General features: G+C 53.5%; 1 protein-coding gene across 1 annotated transcript in view; it reads left to right on the plus strand.

Annotated features, from left to right (window-relative positions):
* The window catches only part of LOC119979671 (inactive pancreatic lipase-related protein 1-like), a 48,369-nt gene extending 31,440 nt beyond the window's left edge, over window positions 1–16,929 (plus strand). The window contains exons 5-8 of the mRNA XM_038822205.1: window positions 7,639–7,768; window positions 13,389–13,500; window positions 15,030–15,197; window positions 16,495–16,929. Coding sequence (XP_038678133.1) covers window positions 7,639–7,768; window positions 13,389–13,500; window positions 15,030–15,197; window positions 16,495–16,564 — 480 coding nt within the window. The 3' untranslated portion in view covers window positions 16,565–16,929. The remainder of the gene's footprint in view (window positions 1–7,638; window positions 7,769–13,388; window positions 13,501–15,029; window positions 15,198–16,494) is intronic.
* Window positions 16,930–20,749: the final 3,820 nt, after the last annotated feature.

A 20,749-nucleotide genomic window follows, 5' to 3' on the forward strand; every position in this document is an offset into this window, starting at 1 on the left:
ACTGTGCTACCGTATTACATTAGGTTGTGTGGGAGGGTGAGCTGTGAGGAGGATGCAGAGATCCTTCAGTGTGATTCGGACAAGTTGAGTGAGTGGGCAAATGAATGATGGATGCAACATAATTGGTTAGACCTGGGTGCCCTTGTACACCAGTCACTGAAGGTCAGAGTGCAGGTACAGCAGGTGGTAAAGAAGGCCAATGGTATGCTGGCCTTCACTGGCCCCTCCACCTGGATAGTCAAATCCAATGTAGCCTCTCCTGGTGTGCAGGTTCACCTGCCAAAAATGTTGCCCAAATACTCGAACGTGGTTTCCCAGTTTGTAAAGGACGAGTTAATTGTCTATTTCAGGACCAATCATCAAGGATAATTGATCCAGATTGAAAGGTTCCTCGCTGCCACCAGGTGGTGCCAGTGAGCTGTCTGAAGCTTCAATGTGTTCATCACGACTTGAAATATTCCCAATCCCTCTCTTCCTGTCCTCGTTCCCCCCCCACCCCGTCCCTCCCCACCCCCGTCCCCTGCTCCCATCCCCCCACCATCCTCCGGCTCCCCTTCCTCCTGCTTTGGACCTTTACTGAGTGTACTGAAGGAGAGAATGGTGCACGCCTCCTTCGCTGTAATTCAGGAAATTCACAAAACTGATGGATAAAAGCTGTCCAACTCAAATGGAGATAACTGCCTGAGACTTTCTGTGTTTCTCCCACTTACCTCCAGGAACTCTCTGTGTGTAACAAGGACAAAGGGAATCCACACCGAGGGAAATAAAGAACTTTGATTTATTTATAGTTGCGTTATATACACTTCCTGGCGATCACCCCGGATCTCTCCTCAGTCGGTTCCTTACCAGCCAGCCTTTTATACACAGTTTAATGGAATTCTCCCGTCCGTCAGTGGGGGGAGGGGGGGGGGTCTCGTGCTCCGTGAGGACCACGGGGAAGGTACCCATTCCCACCCCGTAACCCCCGTGCAGGATGTGACATCCCCCCCCCCCCCCCCCGAGGTCTGTAGATCCCCCTCGATGGTGATGAGGTGAAGAAGGAGGAGCTGGTGGAGGACAACGGACCCTTTCCTACTCCAGGGAAGCGTCGAGTTCCCGAAGCGCTGGATGAGGAGGCGGAGATCTCTCTCACGGGAACGTCGTGTGCGGCAGGAACACCGCGGTGGAGATCGGCAGGAGACGGCTAAACCGTCACATCTGCATCCGAGACAACAGACATCTGCCTCTCCGTGTCTCAATCTGAAGATGCAACATTGGGCATGTCGGCGTCGACACGGGTGCGAGGTGGCACAGCGGCAGGCTCGGTAATGGGTGCGAGGTGGCACAGTGGCAGGTACGGCAATGGGTGCGAGGTGGCACAGTGGCAGGTTTGGCAATGGGTGCGAGGTGGCACAGCGGCAGGTACGGCAATGGGTGCGAGGTGGCACAGCGGCAGGTACGGCAATGGGTGCGAGGTGGCACAGTGGCAGGTTTGGCAATGGGTGCGAGGTGGCACAGCGGCAGGTTTGGCAATGGGTGCGAGGTGGCACAGCGGCAGGTTTGGCAATGGGTGCGAGGTGGCACAGTGGCAGGCTCGGTAATGGGTGCGAGGTGGCACAGCGGCAGGTACGGCAATGGGTGCGAGGTGGCACAGTGGCAGGTACGGTAATGGGTGCGAGGTGGCACAGTGGCAGGTACAGCAATGGGTGTGAGGTGGCACAGTGGCAGGCTCGGTAATGGGTGCGAGGTGGCACAGTGGCAGGTACGGTAATGGGTGCGAGGTGGCACAGTGGCAGGTTCGGTAATGGGTGCGAGGTGGCACAGTGGCAGGTTCGGTAATGGGTGCGAGGTGGCACAGTGGCAGGTACGGCAATGGGTGCGAGGTGGCACAGTGGCAGGTACGGCAATGGGTGCGAGGTGGCACAGCGGCAGGTTTGGCAATGGGTGCGAGGTGGCACAGCGGCAGGTACAGCAATGGGTGCGAGGTGGCACAGTGGCAGGTACGGCACAGGTGCGAGGTGGCACAGTGGCAGGTTCGGTAATGGGTGCGAGGTGGCACAGTGGCAGGTTCGGTAATGGGTGCGAGGTGGCACAGTGGCAGGTTTGGCACAGGTGCGAGGTGGCACAGTGGCAGGTTCAGTAATGGGTGCGAGGTGGCACAGCGGCAGGTACGGCAATGGGTGCGAGGTGGCACCGTGGCAGGTTCGGTAATGGGTGCGAGGTGGCACAGTGGCAGGTACGGCAATGGGTGCGAGGTGGCACAGTGGCAGGTACGGCAATGGGTGCGAGGTGGCACAGTGGCAGGCTCGGTAATGGGTGCGAGGTGGCACAGTGGCAGGCTCGGTAATGGGTGCGAGGTGGCACAGTGGCAGGTACGGCAATGGGTGCGAGGTGGCACAGTGGCAGGTACAGCAATGGGTGCGAGGTGGCACAGTGGCAGGTACGGCAATGGGTGCGAGGTGGCACAGTGGCAGGTACAGCAATGGATGCGAGGTGGCACAGTGGCAGGTTTGGCAATGGGTGCGAGGTGGCACAGTGGCAGGCTCGGTAATGGGTGCGAGGTGGCACAGCGACAGGTACAGCAATGGGTGCGAGGTGGCACAGTGGCAGGTTTGGCACGGGTGCGAGGTGGCACAGCGGCAGGTACAGCAATTGGTGCGAGGTGGCACAGTGGCAGGTTTGGCAATGGGTGCGAGGTGGCACAGTGGCAGGCTCGGTAATGGGTGCGAGGTGGCACAGCGACAGGTACAGCAATGGGTGCGAGGTGGCACAGTGGCAGGTTTGGCACGGGTGCGAGGTGGCACAGTGGCAGGTTTGGCAATGGGTGCGAGGTGGCACAGCGGCAGGTTTGGCACGGGTGCGAGGTGGCACAGCGGCAGGTACGGTAATGGGTGCGAGGTGGCACAGTGGCAGGTTCGGTAATGGGTGCGAGGTGGCACAGCGGCAGGTTTGGCAATGGGTGCGAGGTCGCACGGCGGCAGGTTCGGTAATGGGTGTGAGGTGGCACAGTGGCAGGTTCGGTAATGGGTGCGAGGTGGCACAGCGGCAGGTTTGGCAATGGGTGCGAGGTGGCACAGCGGCAGGTTTGGCAATAGGTGCGAGGTGGCACAGTGGCAGGTACGGCAATGGGTGCGAGGTGGCACAGCGGCAGGTACAGCAATGGGTGCGAGGTGGCACAGTGGCAGGTTTGACACGGGTGCGAGGTCGCACGGCGGCAGGTTCGGTAATGGGTGCGAGGTGGCACAGTGGCAGGTTCGGTAATGGGTGCGAGGTGGCACAGTGGCAGGTTTGGCACAGGTGCGAGGTGGCACAGTGGCAGGTACGGCAATGGGTGCGAGGTGGCACAGTGGCAGGTACAGCAATGGGTGCGAGGTGGCACAGTGGCAGGTACGGCACGGGTGCGAGGTGGCACAGTGGCAGGTTCGGTAATGGGTGCGAGGTGGCACAGCGGCAGGTTTGGCAATGGGTGCGAGGTGGCACAGCGGCAGGTTTGGCAATGGGTGCGAGGTGGCACAGCGGCAGGTACGGTAATGGGTGCGAGGTGGCACAGCGGCAGGTTTGGCACGGGTGCGAGGTGGCACAGCGGCAGGTTTGGCAATGGGTGCGAGGTGGCACAGCGGCAGGTACGGTAATGGGTGCGAGGTGGCACAGCGGCAGGTTTGGCACGGGTGCGAGGTGGCACAGTGGCAGCTTCGGCAATGGGTGCGAGGTGGCACAGTGGCAGCTTCGGCAATGGGTGTGAGGTGGCACAGTGGCAGGTTTGACACGGGTGCGAGGTCGCACGGCGGCAGGTTCGGTAATGGGTGCGAGGTGACACAGTGGCAGGTTTGGCAATGGGTGCGAGGTGGCACAGTGGCAGGTTTGGCACAGGTGCGAGGTGGCACAGCGGCAGGTTTGGCACAGGTGCGAGGTGGCACAGTGGCAGGTACGGCAATGGGTGCGAGGTGGCACAGTGGCAGGTACAGCAATGGGTGCGAGGTGGCACAGTGGCAGGTACGGCACGGGTGCGAGGTGGCACAGTGGCAGGTTCGGTAATGGGTGCGAGGTGGCACAGCGGCAGGTTTGGCAATGGGTGCGAGGTGGCACAGCGGCAGGTACGGTAATGGGTGCGAGGTGGCACAGCGGCAGGTACGGCAATGGGTGCGAGGTGGCACAGTGGCAGGTTCGGTAATGGGTGCGAGGTGGCACGGCGGCAGGTACGGCACGGGTGCGAGGTGGCACAGTGGCAGGTATGGCAATGGGTGCGAGGTGGCACAGTGGCAGGTATGGCAATGGGTGCGAGGTGGCACAGCGACAGGTACGGCAATGGGTGCGAGGTGGCACAGTGGCAGGTACAGCAATGGGTGCGAGGTGGCACGGCGGCAGGTTCGGCAATGGAGTTACCAGATCCGGGAAAGATTTGACTGAGGAACATGAAGGAGGAGCCTCCGCCAACGAAAAGTATCCAAATTCCGTCACATCAGTTGTCCCCCGCGCTAACCTGGTCAGAGATGGATCCCGTTTGACAGACAACAATCCCAGAGAGTCAGCGAGCACCATCGGTGAAGTTACAAATCAACAACGCCAAGTGAGAAGGGTCGGAGAGGTTGACGTCAAACTGGACAACACCCTGGCAACTCCTGGTTATGCCGCACCTTCGCCCCAATGTCTGGGTGAATTTGAGTTGGGTACAAAGCCTACGACCCATTCACATCTCAGCGGGGGCCTCCCCAGTTGCTGCGTGCGGCCTCGTCATATACGAGAATAAATAACCGGCCAGCCTGGTGTAGATCGTGCCCAAAGTTTGCTTCTTGAGCCCCGTTTAACCGTCTGCACTGCCCTCTCTGCTAAGCCATTTGAGGCCGATGGTTTGGACATTGCGGACATGCCGAATCCCGATGCCTTTCATGAAGACGGTGAACTCTTCACTCGTGAGAGAGGTCCCGTTATCTGTTACCAGCAACTCCAGGATTCCATGGGTAGAGGAAGAAATGCGTAATCGCTCGATGGTCACCCGGGTGATGATCATCACCAACTTTTGGGACCTCCAGCCTCTTGGATGGGAAACATCAAACCCAGGATTGGGCCAGTGAAACCGGTGTGTACGTCAGCTGAAGGCCGCCCAGGACACTCCCAAGGGTGGAGAGGGGCCTCCGCGGGGAGCTTCTGGTGCTAGATAGAGAAAGAGAAATACAGCACAGAACAGGCCCTTCGGCCCACGATGTTGTGCCGAACTTTTGTCCGAGGTTAATCATAGATCATAGGAGTTTGGACACTAAGGGCAATTTAGCATGGCCAATCCACCCAAGCTGCACATCTTTAGACTGTGGGAGGAAACCGGAGCACCCGGAGGAAACCCACACACACACACGGGGAGAGCATGCAGAGTCCGCACAGACAGCGACCCAAGCCGGGAATCGAACCTGGGACCCTGGAGCTGTGAAGCAATTGTGCTATCCACAATGCTACCGTGCTGCCCTTAAGAACATATTCATCTACACCCCATCATTCTACCGTAATCCATGTACCTATCCAATAGCCGCTTGAAGGTCCCTAACGTTTCCGACTCAACTACTACCACAGGCAGTGCATTCCATGCCCCCACGACTCTCTGGGTAAAGAACCTACCTCTGACATCCCCCCTATATCTTCCACCATTTATCTTAAATTTATGTCCCCTTGTAATGGTGTGTTCCACCCGGGGAAAAAGTCTCTGACTGTCTACTCTATCTATTCCCCTGATTATCTTATAAACCTCTATCAAGTCGCCCCTCATCCTTCTCCGTTCTAATGAGAAAAGGCCTAGCACCCTCAACCTTTCCTCGTATGACCTACTCTCCATTCCAGGCAACATCCTGGTAAATCTCCTTTGCACCTTTTCCAAAGCTTCCACATCCTTCCTAAAATGAGGTGACCAGAACTGCACACAGTACTCCAAATGTGGCCTGACCAAGGTTTTGTACAGCTGCATCATCACCTCACGGCTCTTAAATTCAATCCCTCTGCTAATGAACGCTGGCACACCATAGGCCTTCTTCACAGCTCTAGCCACTTGAGTGGCAACTTTCAAAGATCTATGAACATAGACCCCAAGATCTCTCTGCTCCTCCACATTGCCAAGAACCCTACCGTTAACCCTGTATTCCGCATTCATATTTGTCCTTCCAAAATGGACAACCTCACACTTGTCAGGGTTAAACTCCATCTGCCACTTCTCCATACGCGCAGCATATCTGATAAAGCAGTCCCGGGATGGATGTGGAAGCTTTGGAAAGGGTTCAGAGGAGATTTACTAGGATGTTGCCTGGTATGGAGGGAAGGTCTTACGAGGAAAGGCTCAGGGAATTGAGGTTGTTTTCATTAGAGAGGAGAAGGCTGAGAGGTGACTTAATAGGGACATATAAGATAGTCAGAGGGTTAGATAGGGTGGACAGTGAGAGTCTATTTCCTCGGATGGTGATGACCAACACGAGGGGACATAGCTTTAAATTGAGGGGTGATAGATATAGGACAGATATCAGAGGCAGTTTCTTTACTCAGAGAGTAGTAGGGGTGTGGAACGCCCTGCCTGCAACAGTAGTAGACTCGCCAACTTTAAGGGCATTTAAGTGGTCACTGGATAGACATATGGATGAAAATGGAATAGTGTAGGTCAGATAGGCTTCAGATGGTTTCACAGGTCGGCACAACATCGAGGGCCGAAGGGCCCGTACTGCGCTGTAGTGTTCTATGTTCTATGTTCATACTCACAAAACCCGGTTATCATCCGGAACTGTGATATGAACTTGGTGATGGACTCACTGGGGTGGGGGGGGGAATCTCTCTGCTTTATTAAAACGATACTCTTGGGCGATCACCAACGGGGTCGGGTTAAAGTTTTGTGCCACAGGTGCCACGCGATGGTCGATGAGTGTGTATCCGACGCCGTTGGGTATGTTAGACTCCTGATCACTCCGAACGTGTGCGCCCCGCAGGCCATCAGCAGTATGACCATCTGGAACTCGTTCTCCGTGACGTTGTTGGCCCAGAAGAAGTAACGGATCCTTTCTGCGCACTGGTTCCAATCTTCAGCACCGGCGTCAAATCCAGCTAATCACCCAAACAGAGGCAACAGCAAAACAATTGGTTCCAACCTGGGCCCAGAACATCGGGGAGGTGGCTTAGCCGAGCAGGTCGCAGCATCGACCACAAACCAGTTTACACCTCGTCGCCAGGTTAATAAGGGCAGCCCACACCGAGTATAATAAACAACTTTGGTTTATTTACAATTCAGTTATTTACACTTCCTGGTGATCCCTCCTGGTTCTCTCCTCGGTCGGTGTCTCACTGGCCAAACGTTTATTCACAGTTGGATGGAGTTCCCCCGCCCCTCAGCCGGGGTTGGGGGTGGGGGTGGGGGGCGGAGGGGCTCGTACTCTGTCAGAACCATGTGAAGATGGTGATTCCCACCCTGGACGTCCCGCTGGGGATATTAAATTGTGTCTGCCTGCCGGCCTGTTTGAGCTTGAATCTCTCTGCTGGACTGTTCCTGGGCGGCCAGCAGGTTTCTCCAAAAACACCCTCAGGGTTGGTCCCTGGGATTGTTCCCTCCACATGTTCCGATACTGCTCAGAGTAAAGCGGAGAGGCTTGTGCTGGTGTTGAGAAGCTGCTGATTAATAACAACTTGTGTTGGTTCCAGGAGAAATGCTTTGTTTGTCCAGTGGGAGGCTGTCCGACCATGGGATACAACATTGGGACATACCGACCCACCCCTGGGCTTCTCCACCAGAGATTCTACCTGAACACAGGAGAAGCGAGTCCCTATGGACGTGAGTATAAGCCTGATTCTTCAGCAGCTTCTTAACCTTCACACATTACCCTGCCCGATGATTGGAACATAGGGGGCGGGCCTGCGCAGACCCGTGGCGCCTATTTGACGCCAGTATCGGAGGGTGGAGCGGCGTGGGTCGCTCCAGTGCCATGCTAGCTTCCTGTCGGGCAGAGGATCGCTACACATAGCGGTCTGATGACGCCGTCGTTAAACTCTCCAGTTTTTACGGCGGCATCAACACTCTGCCTTCAGATGGGAGAATCGCGGCCAGGAATTTGGAGATGTCGGCAATTCAGCCCCTCGAGCCTGCTCCGCCATTCAATCAGATCATAGCTGATCTCTTCCTGGCCTCAAATCCACCTCCCCACCTATTCACCAAATCCCATTAACCCGTTTTAAAAATCAGAAATATATCTCTCTCCCTCTTGAAACCATTTAATGACTCAGACTCCACCGCACAATGGGGGCAGCGAGTTCCACAGATTCACCACCCTCTGCGAGAAGTAGTTCCTCCTCATCTCAGTTCTAAATCTGCCGCCTCTCAACCTGTATCTGTGACCTCTCGTTCTAGATTGTCCCACATTTGGTCTACATTTACTTTATCAATCCCTTTAGTATTTTATACACCTTGATCAGATCCCCCTCTCATCCTTCTAAACTCCAGCGAGTATAAACCCAAACTGTTTAATCTCTCTCACACGCCAACCCTTTCATCCCCGGAATCGATCTGGTGAACCTCCTCTGAACTGCCTCCAATGCCTCAAATAAGGAGCCAAAACTGGGCACAATACTCCAGATGTGGTCTCACCAACACCCTATACAATTGCAACAACACTTCTCTACTTTTACACTCCAGTCCTTTTACAATCCCTCTGCCCATATCCCTCTGCCCAGATCCCTCTGCCCAGATCCCTCTGCCCAGATCCCTCTGCCCAGATCCCTTGCCCAGATCCCTGGGCCCAGATCCCTCTGCCCAGATCCCTCTGCCCCGATCCCTCTGCCCGGATCCCTCTGCCCAGATCCCTCTGCCCAGATCCCTCTGACCGGATCCCTGGGCCCAGATCCCTCTGCCCAGATCCCTCTGCCCAGATCCCTCTGCCCCGATCCCTCTGCCCGGATCCCTCTGCCCAGATCCCTCTGCCCAGATCCCTCTGCCCCGATCCCTCTGCCCAGATCCCTCTGCCTAGATCCCTCTGTCCAGATCCCTCTGCCCAGATCCCTTGCCCAGATCCCTCTGCCTAGATCCCTCTGCCCAGATCCCTCTGCCTAGATCCCTCTGCCCAGATCCCTCTGCCCGGATCCCTCTGCCCAGATCCCTCTGCCCAGATCCCTCTGCCCCGATCCCTCTGCCCGGATCCCTCTGCCCGGATCCCTCTGCCCGGATCCCTCTGCCCAGATCCCTCTGCCCGGATCCCTCTGCCCGGATCCCTCTGCCCAGATCCCTCTGCCCGGATCCCTCTGCCCGGATCCCTCTGCCCAGATCCCTCTGCCCAGATCCCTCTGCCCAGATCCCTCTGCCCGGATCCCTCTGCCCGGATCCCTCTGCCCAGATCCCTCTGCCCAGATCCCTCTGCCCAGATCCCTCTGCCCAGATCCCTCTGCCCGGATCCCTGGGCCCAGATCCCTCTTCCCAGATCCCTCTGCCCAGATCCCTCTGCCCAGATCCCTCTGCCCAGATCCCTCTGCCCAGATCCTGGGCCCAGATCCCTCTGCCCAGATCCCTCTACCCAAATCCCTCTGCCCAGATCCCTCTGCCCAGATCCCTCTGCCCGGATCCCTCTGCCCAGATCCCTCTGCCTAGATCCCTCTGCCCAGATCCCTCTGCCCAGATCCCTCTGCCCAGATCCCTCTGCCCAGATCCCTCTGCACAGATCCCTGGGCCCAGATCCCTCTGCCCGGATCCCTCTGCCCAGATCCCTCTGCCCAGATCCCTCTACCCAGATCCCTCTGCCCAGATCCCTCTGCCCAGATCCCTCTGCCCAGATCCCTCTGCCCAGATCCCTCTGCCTAGATCCCTCTGCCCGGATCCCTCTGCCCGGATCCCTCTGCCCAGATCCCTCTGCCCCGATCCCTCTGCCCAGATCCCTCTGCCCAGATCCCTCTGCCCAGATCCCTCTGCCCAGATCCCTGGGCCCAGATCCCTCTGTCCAGATCCCTCTACCCAGATCCCTCTGCCCCGATCCCTCTACCCAGATCCCTCTGCCCGGATCCCTCTGCCCAGATCCCTCTGCCCAGATCCCTCTGCCCAGATCCCTCTGCCCGGATCCCTCTGCCCGGATCCCTCAGCCCAGATCCCTCTGCCCAGATCCCTCTGTCCAGACACATTTTGAATCCGCTTTTCACTTAGATAATAATTTGCCTTTCTATTTCTTTGGCCAAATTGGATGATCTCACACTCATCCACATTAAACTCCATCTGACAAACTTTGGCCCAGTCTCCCAGCCTATCTATATTTGTCTGTAAAATCTGTACCTCCTCTTCACTGACTGCTTTCCCGCCTGTTTTAATATCAACCACAAATGTTGCTATGTTACACTCTGTCCCCGCTTGGAGTTTATTTATATAGATTGTAAACAGTTGAGGTCCGAGGACTGACCCCTGCGGCCCCCCCGCTGGTTACAGTTCACCACCCAGAGAAGGACCCATTTATCTCAACCCTCTGCTTTGTGTCAGTCAGCCAATCCTCAATCCAATCTAGTACTCTACTCCCAATCCCCTGCAAGCTCACCTTCTGGATCAGTCTTTTATGCGGCACCTTGTCAAACGCTTTCTGGATGTCTAGATATACCACATCCACACGTTCCCCATTATCCACCTTGTTGGTTATATCCTCATGGAACTCAAACACGTTTGTCAAGCATGACTTACCCTTCATAAAACTATGCTGAGAGCTGTCTTCACTGCAGAGGATACAAGTAACATCTCAGAGATGGCTGTAATTCAGGAAATGGAAGGCAGGGAGGAACTGAGGAAAATTACAATCACCAAGGAACCGGTGGATGTGCAGTCCTTGGATTTTCAGAAGGTATGGTGTGGGGGGAACATATTGGCATGGATTGAAGATTGTCTCGCTAAAATTGGCATAAATGGGTCCCTTTCTGGTTGGCAGGAAGTGGTGTGCCACAGGGATCAGTGCTGGGGTCTCAAACCTTTCACAATTCATAGAAATGACGTGGCTGAAGGGGCTGAAGGTATTTTTGCTAAATTTGCTGATGACACAAAGATACGGAGGAAAGTAAATTGTGAAGAGGACGTAAGGAGCCGACAAAGGGACATCGGCAGGTTCAGTGAATGGGCACAAATCTGGCAAATGGGGGGATGTGGACAAATGTGAAATTGGCCATTTTGGCAGGAAGAATAAAAGAGAAGCTTATTATCTAATTGGTGAGAGATTGCAGAGCTCGGAGATGCAGAGGGATCTGGGTGTCCCGGTGCATGGATCACAAATGAATGTGCGGAGGTTCAGCGATGAATTAGGAAAGTTCACTGAGTGTTATCATTTATTGTGATGTTAATTGGTTGCCAAGGTAGGGAGGATATGCTGCAATGATAAAAGCATTGGTGAGATCACTGACTGGATTCTCAGTCGCTCCATTCGCTGGGGGCAGGATATCTCTTCCTGCTGCTGGCCAATGGGATTTTCCATTGAAACCATCCCCTCCCCCAGGCCACCGGCAATCCTGCAGGTGGAGGTAGTTGAGCGAAGGTTTACCACCTGGAATGGGTGGGTTCCCTTCCGAGGAAAGTTTGGACAGGCTGGGTTTGTATCCACTGGAGTTTAGAAGAGTGAGAGGCGACTTGATTGAAACATATAATCTCCTGAGGGGTGTTGACAGGCTGGAACTGGAGAGGATGTTTCCTCTTGTGGGAGGATCACTGTTTAAATAAAAATAAAGAGATCACCCATTTAAGACACAGATCAGGGAAACATTTTTTCCGCCAGAGACGGAAGCTTTTGGAAATCTCTCCACAAAAGGCAGTGGGAATTGGGTGAATATTTTTAAGGCAGATTCTTGAGAGCAAGGGGGTGAAAGGTTTCTGAGGGTTGGTGGGAATGTGGAGTTGCAATTCAAATGAAATCAGCCAGGAACTAATTGAATAGGACAGCAGGCTCGAGGGGCCGAGTGGCTCCTCATTGTTACCACTCGATAATTCGATGTAGCCAGTGTAGCCGAGCAGAGCTCCTGGACAGAGAATGGAGCAGAGAGAGAGAGAGAGGCATTTACCTCTGAGAACCCGGGGAACAGCCCAGGAACTGGACACAATCCCACACAGAGAGGAATAACTCCCTCAAACCTCACTCACTCCCTCAGCCCTCACTCACCCCCTCAAACCTCACTCACTCCCTCAAACCTCACTCACCCCCTCAAACCTCACTCACTCCCTCAAACCTCACTCACTCCCTCAAACCTCACTCACTCCCTCAAACCTCACTCACTCCCTCAAACCTCACTCACTCCCTCAAACCTCACTCACTCCCTCAAACCTCACTCACTCCCTCAAACCTCACTCACTCCCTCAAACCTCACTCATTCCCTCAAACCTCACTCACTTCCTCAAACCTCATTCGTTCCCTCAAACCTCACTCACTCTCTCAAACCTAACTCACTCCCTCAAACATCACTCACATCCTCAACCCTCACTCGTTCTCTCAAACCTCACTCACTTCCTCAAACCTCACTAGTTCCCTCAAACCTCACTCACTCTCTCAAACCTCACTCACTCCCTCAAACATCACTCACTCCCTCAAACCTCACTCACTCCCTCAAACCTCACTCACTCCCTCAGCCCTCACTCACTCCCTCAGCCCTCACTCACTCCCTCAAACCTCACTCACTCCCTCAAACTTCACTCACTTCCTCAAACCTCACTCACTCCTTCAGCCCTCACTGACTCCCTCAAACCTCACACTCACTTCCTCAAACCTCACTCACTCCCTCAAACCTCTCTCACTCCCTCAAACCTCACTAATTCCCTCAAACCTCACTCACTTCCTCAAACATCACTCACTCCATCAACCCTCACTCACTCCTTCAAACCTCACTCACTCCCTCAAACCTCACTCACTCCCTCAAACCTCTCTCACTCCTTCAAACCTCACTCACTCCCTCAAACCTCACACTCACTCCTTCAAACCTCACTCACTCCCTCAAACCTCACTCACTCCCTCAGCCCTCACTCACCCCCTCAAACCTCACTCACTCCTTCAAACCTCACTCACTCCCTCAAACCTGACACTCACTCCCTCAAACCTCACTCACTCCCTCAAACCTCACTCACTCCCTCAGCCCTCACTCACCCCCTCAAACCTCACTCACTCCTTCAAACCTCACTCACTCCCTCAAACCTGACACTCACTCCCTCAAACCTCACTCATTCCCTCAAAACCCACACTCACTCCCTCAAACCTCACTCACTCCCTCAAACCTCACTCACTCCCTCAAACCTCACTCACTCCCTCAAACCTCATTCACTCCCTCAAACCTCACTCACTCCCTCAAACCTCACACCCACCCTCAGAGTCTGTCGGGCAGACACAGAGCTCAATGTCTAAACTCTGCCTCATTGATTTGGGTGACAGTGTGACTGATTCTTTTTCTCCTGTCTTCACTGTTAGTCTGGCGTTATAATGTGTCTGTGACACTCTCTGGCTCTCACTCTGTGTCTGGAATCCTCAATGTTGCTGTTTATGGAACAAAGGGGAACACTCGGCAGCATCAAATTACCAAGTAAGTAAATATTATCCACCTTTATGACAAAATATAATTCCATGTATATCTTCATCAAAATACCAGCTCTGTTAAACTCTCGTCATTAAATACCAGCACGCTTTGTTATAATACTTCATTATCTTCATTAAGTATGCCACCCATTAATTCAAATATTTAAAACTGTATTTTGACCAACACCGATGCCGGGGGAGGGGTTGAATGACCCGTTCACATCGTGGCTGAGGAGTTAAATTGCTCACTGGATCACACAGTGAGCTGATGGACTGGTCACTGGATCACACAGTGAGCTGATGAACTGGTCACTGGATCACTCAGTGAGCTGATGGACTGGTCACTGGATCACACAGTGAACTGATGAACTGGTCACTGGATCACACAGTGAGCTGATGGACTGGTCACTGGATCACACAGTGAGCTGGTTCACTGTTCACTGGATCACACAGTGAACTGATGAACTGGTCACTGGATCACACAGTGAGCTGATGGACTGGTCACTGGATCACACAGTGAGCTGGTTCACTGTTCACTGGATCACACAGTGAACTGATGAACTGTTCACTGGATCACACAGTGAGCTGATGGACTGGTCACTGGATCACACAGTGAGCTGATGAACTAGTCACTGGATCACACAGTGAGCTGATGAACTAGTCACTGGATCACACAGTGAGCTGATGAACTAGTCACTGGATCACACAGTGAGCTGATGGACTGGTCACTGGATCACACAGTGAGCTGATGGACTGGTCACTGGATCACACAGTGAGCTGATGGACTGGTCACTGGATCACACAGTGAGCTGGTTCACTGTTCACTGGATCACACAGTGAACTGATGAACTGTTCACTGGATCACACAGTGAGCTGATGGGCTGGTCACTGGATCACACAGTGAGCTGGTTCACTGTTCACTGGATCACACAGTGAGCTGATGGACTGGTCACTGGATCACACAGTGAGCTGATGGACTGGTCACTGGATCACACAGTGAGCTGGTTCACTGTTCACTGGATCACACAGTGAACTGATGAACTGGTCACTGGATCACACAGTGAGCTGATGGACTGGTCACTGGATCACACAGTGAGCTGGTTCACTGTTCACTGGATCACACAGTGAACTGATGAACTGTTCACTGGATCACACAGTGAGCTGATGGGCAGGTCACTGGATCACACAGTGAGCTGGTGAACTGGTCACTGGATCACACAATGAGCTGATGAACTAGTCACTGGATCACACAGTGAGCTGATGAACTGGTCACTGGATCACACAGTGAGCTGGTGAACTGGTCACTGGATCACACAGTGAGCTGATGGACTGGTCACTGGATCACACAGTGAGCTGATGGACTGGTCACTGGATCACACAGTGAGCTGATGGACTGGTCACTGGATCACACAGTGAGCTGATGAACTGGTCACTGGATCACACAGTGAGCTGATGGACTGGTCACTGGATCACACAGTGAGCTGTCAGCAATGTTTCTTGCAGGGCACTGATCCCAACACTTTTTGATTCCTACAGAGCGAAGCTCCGCCCTGGCAGAACATACTGGGCTCTTATTGATGCGGAACTGGACGTTGGCAAAATTACTAAAGTGAAGTTTCTGTGGAACAATAACGTGATAAACATATTTCACCCCAAGCTGGGAGCTCAGACCATCGCGCTGGAACGGGGAAAGGATCATGCTAGGTCAGTGACTGCTGCCCACTGTCCCATTTCTGAGTGGATGGAGCCTGTGAATATTTATAGGGGGGGGGGGGGGGTAGTCTGTGACCTTAGACACAGAGTATGTGAGAATTACCACAGGTTGTGATCTTCCTTTTAAAGTTAGCCTGGCGGGAATGCTGCACTGTCAGAGGGTCAGTACTGAGGGAGTGTCGCACTGTCAGAGGGTCAGTACTGAGGGAGTGCCGCACTGTCAGAGGGTCAGTACTGAGGGAGTGCCGCACTGTCAGAGGGTCAGTACTGAGGGAGTGCCGCACTGTCAGAGGGTCAGTACTGAGGGAGTGCCGCACTGTCAGAGGGTCAGTACTGAGGGAGTGCTGCACTGTCAGAGGGTGAGTACTGAGGGAGTGCTGCACTGTCAGAGGGTCAGTACTGAGGGAGTGCTGCACTGTCAGAGGGTCAGTACTGAGGGAGTGCTGCACTGTCAGAGGGTCAGTACTGAGGGAGTGCCGCACTGTCAGAGGGTCAGTACTGAGGGAGTGCCGCACTGTGGGAGGGTCAGTACTGAGGGAGTGCCGCACTGTCAGAGGGTCAGTACTGAGGGAATGCCGCACTGTCAGAGGGTCAGTACTGAGGGAGAGCCGCACTGTCAGAGGGTCAGTACTGAGGGAGCGCCGCACTGTCAGAGGGTCAGTACTGAGGGAGTGCTGCACTGTCAGAGGGTCAGTACTGAGGGAATGCCGCACTGTCAGAGGGTCAGTACTGAGGGAGTGCCGCACTGTCAGAGGGTCAGTACTGAGGGAGTGCCGCACTGTCAGAGGGTCAGTACTGAGGGAGTGCCGCACTGTCAGAGGGTCAGTACTGAGGGAGTGCCGCACTGTCAGAGGGTCAGTACTGAGGGAGTGCCGCACTGTCAGAGGGTCAGTACTGAGGGAGTGCCGCACTGTCAGAGGGTCAGTACTGAGGGAGTGCCGCACTGTCAGAGGGTCAGTACTGAGGGAGCGCTGCACTGTCAGAGGGTCAGTACTGAGGGAGTGCTGCATTGTTATTTGTAATTTTTGCAAGTCATGTTTATAAAGGATGTGGTGTGGGCCTGTGAAGTGTCAATGATTTAATTGACTCGAGCACCAACTGGAGTAACTCATCGTTCTCCTCTCTTCCTTTGATTTGAATGGAGGGCCTGGCGGATTGATGTTGTCAGACGGTGCAATTAAATGGGTTGGGTTCTGTCCCATATACAAACTGATCTTCTGAGTCACAAGCTAAACATTGATGGTTTGAGATCAACTCTGTAATTCCTGTTTGTTTTTTCTCCCAATAGTTTCCGTTTTTGTGGGGATGAGGTTGTCAAAGAGGAGACCTTACAAACCCTGACACCATGTGTAAGCTGATGTCCACTGTGCTGATCGAACAGGCTCCAAACTGCTTTGTCAATGGGGCAGAATCCAGCCTCCAATTCTCAAAGTTTCACCCAGAATATATCCGCGAATTGTCATGGAAAATTTGGAATCTAAGGAAGGGGGGAAGGAAGGGCATCTAGGATTAATCAGAAAGGGAATATTTCTGATCCAGGACACAACAATGTTGGGAAATAAGAGCAGACTGCTGATGTAAAGGCAACATTCTGTGGTAACATAATGTTGCCCCGTGCAGGACCAGGGCCCATTCCCCTTCGCAGAGGTAGTTGTCAATCTCCATTGGCAGATTCATTTGGAGCTGCTCTTCTCTATCAATCAAATAAAAAATCTACTTACTCATTGGCTAATTTCATTATTCAATAGAACTGTAACACGCATCCAATGTACAGATTACACAGAACAACATGGAATAACATAGAACAACATGAATTATCACGGAACAAACAGAATAATAAGGAAATAGCGTGGAATAATCAGTAAATTATCAATTAACCGGGACATTGGGATTGTATACATCCCGAGTGAACGGGAAGGAACAGGTACAGCACAGGGTTAGATACAGAGTAAAGCTCCCTCTACACTGTCCCCCATCAAACACTCCCAGGACAGGTACAGCACGGGGTTAGATACAGAGTAAAGCTCCCTCTACACTGTCCCCATCAAACACTCCCAGGACAGGTACAGCACGGGGTTAGATACAGAGTAAAGCTCCCTCTACACTGTCCCCATCAAACACTCCCAGGACAGGTACAGCACGGGGTTAGATACAGAGCAAAGCTCCCACTACCCTGTCCCCATCAAACACTCCCAGGACAGGTACAGCACGGGGTTAGATACAGAGTAAAGCTCCCTCTACACTGTCCCCATCAAACACTCCCAGGACAGGTACAGCACGGGGTTAGATACAGAGTAAAGCTTCCTCTACACTGTCCCCATCAAACACTCCCAGGACAGGAACAGCACGGGGTTAGATACAGAGTAAAACTCCCTCTTGTGGGCAGCACGATAGCACAGTGGATAGCAGTGTTGCTTCACAGCGCCAGGGTCCCAGGTTCAATTCCCTGCTGGGTCACTGTCTGTGCGGAGTTTGCACGTTCTCCCCGTGTGTGCGTGGGTTTCCTCCGGGTGCTCCGGTTTCCTCCCACAGTCCAAAGATGTGCAGGTTAGGTGGATTGGCTATGCTAAATTGCCCCGAGTGTCCAAAAAGGTTAGGAAGGGTTATTGGGTTACCGGGATAGGGTGGAAGGAAGGGCTTAAGTGGGTCGGTGCAGACTCGATGGGCTGAATGGCCGCCGTCTGCACTGTATGTTCTACACAGTCCCCATCAAACACTCCCAGCACAGGTACAGCATGGGGTTAGATACAGAGTAAAGCTCCCTCTACACTGTCCCCATCAAACACTCCCAGGACAGGTACAGCACGGGGTTAGATACAGAGTAAAGCTCCCTCGACACTGTCCCCATCAAACACTCCCAGGACAGGTACAGCACAGGGTTAGATACAGAGTAAAGCTCCCTCGACACTGTCCCCATCAAACACTCCCAGAACAGGTACAGCACAGGGTTAGATACAGAGTAAAGCTCCCTCGACACTGTCCCCATCAAACACTCCCAGGACAGGTACAGCACGGGGTTAGATACAGAGTAAAGCTCCCTCTACACTGTCCCCATCAAACACTCCCAGGACAGGTACAGCACGGGGTTAGATACAGAGTAAAGCTCCCTCTACACTGTCCCCATCAAACACTCCCAGGACAGGTACAGCATGGGGTTAGATACAGAGTAAAGCTCCCTCTACACTGTCCCCATCAAACACTCCCAGGTTAGGTACAGCATGGGGTTAGATACAGAGTAAAGCTTCCTCTACACTGTCCCCATCAAACACTCCCAGGACAGGTACAGCATGGGGTTAGATACAGAGTAAAGCTCCCTCTACACTGTCCCCATCAAACACTCCCAGGACAGGTACAGCACGGGGTTAGATACAGAGTAAAGCTCCCTCTACACTGTCCCCATCAAACACTCCCAGGACAGGTACAGCACGGGGTTAGATACAGAGTAAAGCTCCCTCTACACTGTCCCCATCAAACACTCCCAGGACAGGTACAGCACGGGGTTAGATACAGAATAAAGCTCCCTCTACACTGTCCCCATCAAACACTCCCAGGACAGGTACAGCACAGGGTTAGATACAGAGTAAAGCTCCCTCTACATTGTCCCCATCAAACACTCCCAGGACAGGTACAGCACGGGGTTAGACACAGAGTAAAGAGCCCTCTACGCTGTCCCCATCAAACACTCCCAGGACAGGTACAGCACTGGGTTAGATACAGAGTAAAGCTCCCTCTACACTGTCCCCATCAAACACTCCCAGGACAGGTACAGCACGGGGTCAGATACAGAGTAAAGCTCCCTCTACACTGTCCCCATCAAACACTCCCAGGACAGGTACAGCACGGGGTTAGATACAGAGTAAAGCTCCCTCTACACTGTCCCCATCAAACACCCCCAGGACAGGTACAGCACGGGGTTAGATACAGAGTAAAGCTCCCTCTACACTGTCCCCATCAAACACTCCCAGGACAGGTACAGCACGGGGTTAGATACAGAGTAAAGCTCCCTCTACACTGTCCCTGTCAAACACTCCCAGGACAGGTACAGCACGGGGTTAGATACAGAGTAAAGCTCCCACTACACTGTCCCCATCAAACACTCCCAGGACAGGTACAGCACGGGGTTAGATACACAGTAAAGCTCCCTCTACACTGTCCCCATCAAACACTCCCAGGACAGGGACAGCACGGGGTTAGACACAGAGTAAAGAGCCCTCTACGCTGTCCCCATCAAACACTCCCAGGACAGGTACAGCACGGGGTTAGATACAGAGTAAAGCTCCCTCTACACTGTCCCCATCCAACACTCCCAGGACAGGTGCAGCACGGGGTTAGATACAGAGTAAAGCTCCCTCTACACTGTCCCCATCAAACACTCCCAGGACAGGTACAGCACGGGGTTAGATACAGAGTAAAGCTCCCACTACACTGTCCCCCTCAAACACCCCCAGGACAGGTACAGCACGGGGTTAGATACAGAGTAAAGCTCCCTCTACACTGTCCCCATCAAACACTCCCAGGACAGGTACAGCACGGGGTTAGATACAGAGTAAAGCTCCCTCTACACTGTCCCTGTCAAACACTCCCAGGAAAGGTACAGCACGGGGTTAGATACAGAGTAAAGCTCCCACTACACTGTCCCCATCAAACACTCCCAGGACAGGTACAGCACGGGGTTAGATACAGAGTAATGCTCCCTCTACACTGTCCCTGTCAAACACTCCCAGGAAAGGTACAGCACGGGGTTAGATACAGAGTAAAGCTCCCACTACACTGTCCCAATCAAACACTCCCAGGACAGGTACAGCACGGGGTTAGATACAGAATAAAACTCCCACTACACTGTCCCCATCAAACACTCCCAGGACAGGTACAGCACGGGGTTAGATACAGAGTAAAGCTCCCTCTACACTGTCCCCATCAAACACTCCCAGGACAGGTACAGCACGGGGTTAGATCCAGAGTAAAGCTCCCACTACACTGTCCCCATCAAACACTCCCAGGACAGGTACAGCACGGGGTTAGATACAGAGTAAAGCTCCCTCTACACTGTCCCTGTCAAACACTCCCAGGAAAGGTACAGCACGGGGTTAGATACAGAGTAAAGCTCCCACTACACTGTCCCAATCAAACACTCCCAGGACAGGTACAGCACGGGGTTAGATACAGAGTAAAGCTCCCTCTACACTGTCCCCCATCAAACACTCCCAGGACAGGTACAGCACGGGGTTAGATACAGAGTAAAGCTCCCTCTACACTGTCCCCATCAAACACTCACAGGACAGGTACAGCACGGGGTTAGATACAGAGTAAAGCTCCCTCTACACTGTCCCCATCAAACTCTCCCAGGACAGGTACAGCACGGGGTTAGATACAGAGTAAAGCTCCCTCTACACTGTCCCCATCAAACACTCCCAGGACAGGTACAGCACGGGGTTAGATACAGAGTAAAGCTCCGTCTACACTGTCCCCATCAAACACTCCCAGGACAGGTACAGCACGGGGTTAGATACAGAGTAAAGCTCCCTCTACACTGTCCCCATCAA

This window comes from Scyliorhinus canicula, chromosome 16 (genome assembly GCF_902713615.1).
Source record: "Scyliorhinus canicula chromosome 16, sScyCan1.1, whole genome shotgun sequence".
Taxonomy (NCBI): Eukaryota; Metazoa; Chordata; class Chondrichthyes; order Carcharhiniformes; family Scyliorhinidae; genus Scyliorhinus; species Scyliorhinus canicula.